Below are 5,000 nucleotides of genomic sequence, written 5' to 3' on the forward strand. Positions count from 1 at the left end.
CACACACACACACACACAGTGTGTTATAGTATTATACAACAGACAAACAAGAGCGCAAACTTAGTAGCCCAAGCATGGGTGTGGGTATGCATGTGCTTGAATGTCCCTGCATGTGTGTGTGTGTGTGTGTGCCTGTGTGTGTGTGTGTGTGTGTGTGTGTGTGTGTGTGTTTATTGGCTGTGTTATTGGCCGCGGTGCTGACACTTTTAATGGGTATCCAATAGCACAGCATGTAGATGATATGTTCACTGGACCGATTCAACGGATTGATTCAAAACGGATTGATTCAATTGATTGATTGAACTGCAAAAACACAGTGGCCAGTTGGAAGACAATGGCTAAAAAACTATCTCCAAAGAGAACCAAGCACCAGAAAGGAATCTACATTGTTTCTGCTCCTACAGTGCAATCAGTTTCTGTTGGGAGACAGAGAAGTGACACAGGTTTCTGTGGCGTTCTGGTGTTTCACTACCCTGGTAATCCAGAGTTCTCGCGAGAGCACAATTTGAATTTGCTCAGCAAGTCACTCTGGGAACGAGCAATATACTCATTCCCCGATTGCCCTGGCCCAGAACATTAATCAATCACATCGGTGAATCTGATATAGACGGGCCAAAAGCGTTGCTGTTTTACCAATCGGATACGGCAAGTCTTATCTATCGGTTAGCTTCACTGGTCTGGATACATCACCCCTTGTATTCTCTGATTGGTCGTAGTGTTATCCAATTGCGTGCAGTGATATTTTCAAAAGCACGGTTGGTTCCGCCCCTCGAGTTGGGCCATTTTCATTACTCGTTACTTTCTAGATGTGGATCTGGATTTCCAGGCTAGTGTTTCACAACAAATTGCATTCAAACTGAAATGCGGATATACACATGCATTAGCACACATGCAAACACTGGCATAATTACACACAAACGCACACACACAAAAATACACAAACACACACACACACACACACACACACACACACTACACACAAACAAAATAGTCACCTTCCTTGTTAATCATGTATTTTCATAAACAAAAGTCGTCGTACCGGGAGTTTGGTTTTTCCATTGGGTTCCAACCACTCCCGACAACGTAAATGCATAACGACGCCATTCTGACTGGGGGCTCTGGATGCTCCTGCTCTCTAATCACGCTCAATAGTCTTCCAATCAAACATTCATGTGCTGTGACTCCCTGGCTCTCCGCGCTGCGCTGGGGTAAAATTACAACACCGCTAAATGTTTCAAAGGCAGCCCAGGGGAGAAGACAGGACACTGTACAAACTGCACTGGGCCCGGTTAACAGGGATGCATTGGGCCACCTTCCCCAGCCCTTACCCTGAACTGATGGGATGTTTCATGTTGTTACAGACAGGAGGCTGTTTCGCCACCGGGGGGAATTCTCACAGCGACTCAAAGTAGTGTTTTTTTTTTTTTATATTAAAGTCTTGCGGCAGATCGCTGCGGTAAACCACCGCTGGACCCTGAAGGCTGCTGGGTGGTGAGCATGGTACAGCTCGTTTGACACACACACGCACAGACACACACACACACACACACACACACACACACACACACGTGCATTTGCACGTGCACGTGAACACACACAGCTTAGTTTAGAGTTTGGAAGACTGCTCTGAGCTGCTTTGATAAGGGTCTTGGTCTGATCCTCGCACTCCTAAGACCCAGAGGAAACTGTTTCACTGAAACTCCTCCTATTTCTCCTCCGATGGATGTGTGAAAACCTGGAATATCCTCCCTGGGTTTCCCTCGATCAGAAGGAAGACTTCTGATAACTGCTGTTAGACAGATATATCTTATACAGCAATTTGAAAATACTACAACATGCCTTTAATATCTCAAAGAACTGGTAAATAATCAACTTAAAACAAGCTATTTACAAGCTTTTCAGAAATAAAGTATTTTTTGCAGGAAATGTTTCCAGCAACCAACCAATGCCTGTCCATAAAGAAAAGCCAATCAGCTCATCACGCAAACTCTTCCCCCGGAGGAAGGGGGGGGGGGGCGTACCTTCATGTGTCGTCGTCGTCTCCTGAAGCGGAGCAGCTCCTTGTGTTGCCGGGCGATGAAGTTCACCGCAGCGTATTCCAGTAGCGCCGAGAAGACGAACAGCAAGCACACCGCCATCCAGATGTCAATGGCTTTGACATACGATACCTGGGGACATGACGAGACCACGGGCATTATGAGGACCACACCTGAAGACAACCGGTTTGATAATGACCACACTGTGAAGACAAGAGGTGTGATACCGTCCACACTTGAGGTCCTAATGAGACAACAGGTGCTTTTAACAGCCACACGTTAGCCTAGTCCTAACTAGACCTCGTACTCATTTCATTCATAACGATGGTCTAGAACTGCTATAGAGCCAAACGATTTCTCACTTGAAGGCGGGTGCTGTTGAAGTTTAAAACCTATTGGCTCTGCCCAGTGCCACTCCGGATCTGCCTTAACCAATCGCTAACGTTTGGTCGTGACGTATTTCATGCTTGGCAAACTCCTTCACCGCTAACGGAGCCAGCTAGAAAATTCAACTTTTCCCGAATCCCGTGGGAAGAAGCGCCACAACATCTTGACCACCAACAAAAAAAAAATCTGGCTTTAATTTATCTATATTCGGCAGAGTTTCCACAACAGCATACTCCAACATAGCTTTCTCCATGGTCTTCCTGCTGCTTCCTGGTATTCGTTTGACTACAACTGAAACTCGCGCATGACCTGTACGTCACTGTTCTCAGGCCGCGCCTCCTGTTCGCTGATTGGAGGGACAAACTTAAAATAAATCGTTCGAACATACACTACACCCAGACTGAAGTACTGAAGGGAAATGAAAATTGAGTGGAAGTACGGAGGCGGGCGGAACCAGGCTAGCCACACGTGGCTGTGGTGTTCAAAACAACCACACCTGGCAACATATCGAGACAGCAGGATCGCTATCACGACCGCACCTGCTGACTGAGATCACAGGAGTCACAGGCAGGTTTCGATCAAATGCTGTGCCCACAGAACATAAAGCACCAACATCTTTCTGCCCACCCTTTGGTGATCGGCAATGTTTGATTCAATCAATGAATTGAAGTGGCACCCTCACCGCTGAGTGGGTGGGTGCGAGAGTAGCGTTTATTGTAATGAGCTTGGAGCGGCCATAGGGCTCAGAGAGTACAATTCAAGAGCTTTCCATTTAGCAGCAGCACTTGCCATTAAAGTATGCTACATACTAGCAGCAGAGCTAACAGGCGTCACTAAATGAGATGCTGTATGATTTACTGGTACCACTTTACATTAAGCCTGTGACATAATCCCTGACTCTTATGATAATGTAATCAAATATTGCTTATTACCTCATTAACTAATGTTAACAAACAATTTAACTAGCCATTACTGAATGGTTAATTAATCTACCCTTATTGTGAAGTGTAAAAGATTCACCCCGCTATTTCTAGACCAGTGTGTCACCCCTATGACAGCACTTTACCACTGGACGATGTGTTTTTACTCAAACACACCGCGGAAATACATATATATTTTATTTGTCATCATAATGTTCAAATAGATGGGGCAGCTTTTTTGTAGTAGTTTTTTTTCGCTGGTGACTTGATTCAGGCATCCCAGCTGTAGGGATCCTCCATCAAGCTTAGACTGTAATTATGTATAATCATGGGAATTCACTGGCAAGTCAACACATATGGCAAACAATTCACAAATAACAGACTCCTTGCAACAGAGCCCACTTTACCTGTCAAGGGTTAAAAACACAAAACCATTGTGAGCACAAAGTGGAAAACCGTTATCATTATAACCACTGCGCTGGTGCTAATGCTAAAGCTAATGTTAACTCTTTCACTGCTTCCGGTAGCAGACTGAGGTGGTGCTGGGAAGTTTTAAGTTGTAAATATGTCATATATATATATATATATATATATATATATATATATATATATAAACTAGTTTTGAGGTAATAGAAAAAAAAATATCGGACTACTTGCAAAAGCCCTCAGCGAGCATGACAGCTTCTTTGCATGATGAATAGCTGATAATATCGCCAACAGTGTTTCAGGAAGCTGATGAAGTATAGGAGCATGAGAGGGGCACACAGCTCTAAACGAGATACCCTCTCTCAGCTAAGAATGGCCGTAAGTCAACACCTACTTCGGAGGCAGAGTACGCGCCATGGAGGAAGATGGACAGGGGTGGCGGGATTGGTGAGGAGGGGAGGGCAAGATAATAAATGAATGAATTCCGCTCGGATCATCGTCTGATGGGAATCCTGCTCTCGTCGTGTGTCCCATCATTAGAGAACTCCTCATCGCAGCGTGTAATTATGTCACTACGCCAGAAGAGGGATCCTCGGGTCCCTGTATCTCTCCTCACGCAGAAGGGGCGCCACAATAAGCCGTCCCAAATCCAATTAAAGAGCACAGTCTGATCTCCCTGTAAATACCACACACTCGACCCCCCGGTGGTCCCAGGTGGTCCCCCCCCACTCTCTCTCTCTCTCTCTCTCTCTCTCTCTCTCTCTCTCTCTCTCTCTCTCTCTCTCTCTCTCTGGGAACAGCATGGATCTCCAGAATAGTTGTGCCTCACTTGCCTGCCCTCAACTCATGAGCTCATTTGCACCCCTGGCCTTGCCTCTTTGTGATGATTGTGAGCACCAGTGGTCTACGATGCACCTCGGTAAGCTTTGCCTTTGTTGTTGTACCTTAGAAACGGTTGTGGTATTTAGAAAGCACTTTGATATCTAGTGTCACCGTTCACTCTGCTGCAAACACCAAATAAAATAAAATACCTGTGTTTGTCATTCCAAAGACTGCTTTGCCCACTCTCTAGTTGTTTTTTGATACAGTGTCGGACAGCACTCTCACTCTTGTTTTTGTAGCTACCCCAATTTAAATTGTTTGATTTTATCATCCTGAACCCCACTTGTAAGTTGCTTGGATAAACGATTTTTTGTAAAATGTTTGAATACTGATTGTGATTGTATAACTG

The 5,000-nt window shown here is 45.1% G+C and overlaps 1 protein-coding gene across 1 annotated transcript in view; it reads right to left on the reverse strand.

Moving 5' to 3' along the window:
* Nucleotides 1–5,000, reverse strand: part of glra1 (glycine receptor, alpha 1) — a gene marked incomplete at both ends in the record, with an annotated part of 60,585 nt that overhangs the window by 6,783 nt on the left and 48,802 nt on the right. The window contains 1 exon segment of the mRNA XM_084469173.1: nt 2,022–2,168. Within this exon segment, the coding sequence (XP_084325299.1) occupies nt 2,022–2,168 (147 nt within the window).

The sequence above is a fragment of the Micromesistius poutassou genome (assembly GCF_964030765.1).
Source record: "Micromesistius poutassou genome assembly, chromosome: 6".
Taxonomy (NCBI): domain Eukaryota; kingdom Metazoa; phylum Chordata; class Actinopteri; order Gadiformes; family Gadidae; genus Micromesistius; species Micromesistius poutassou.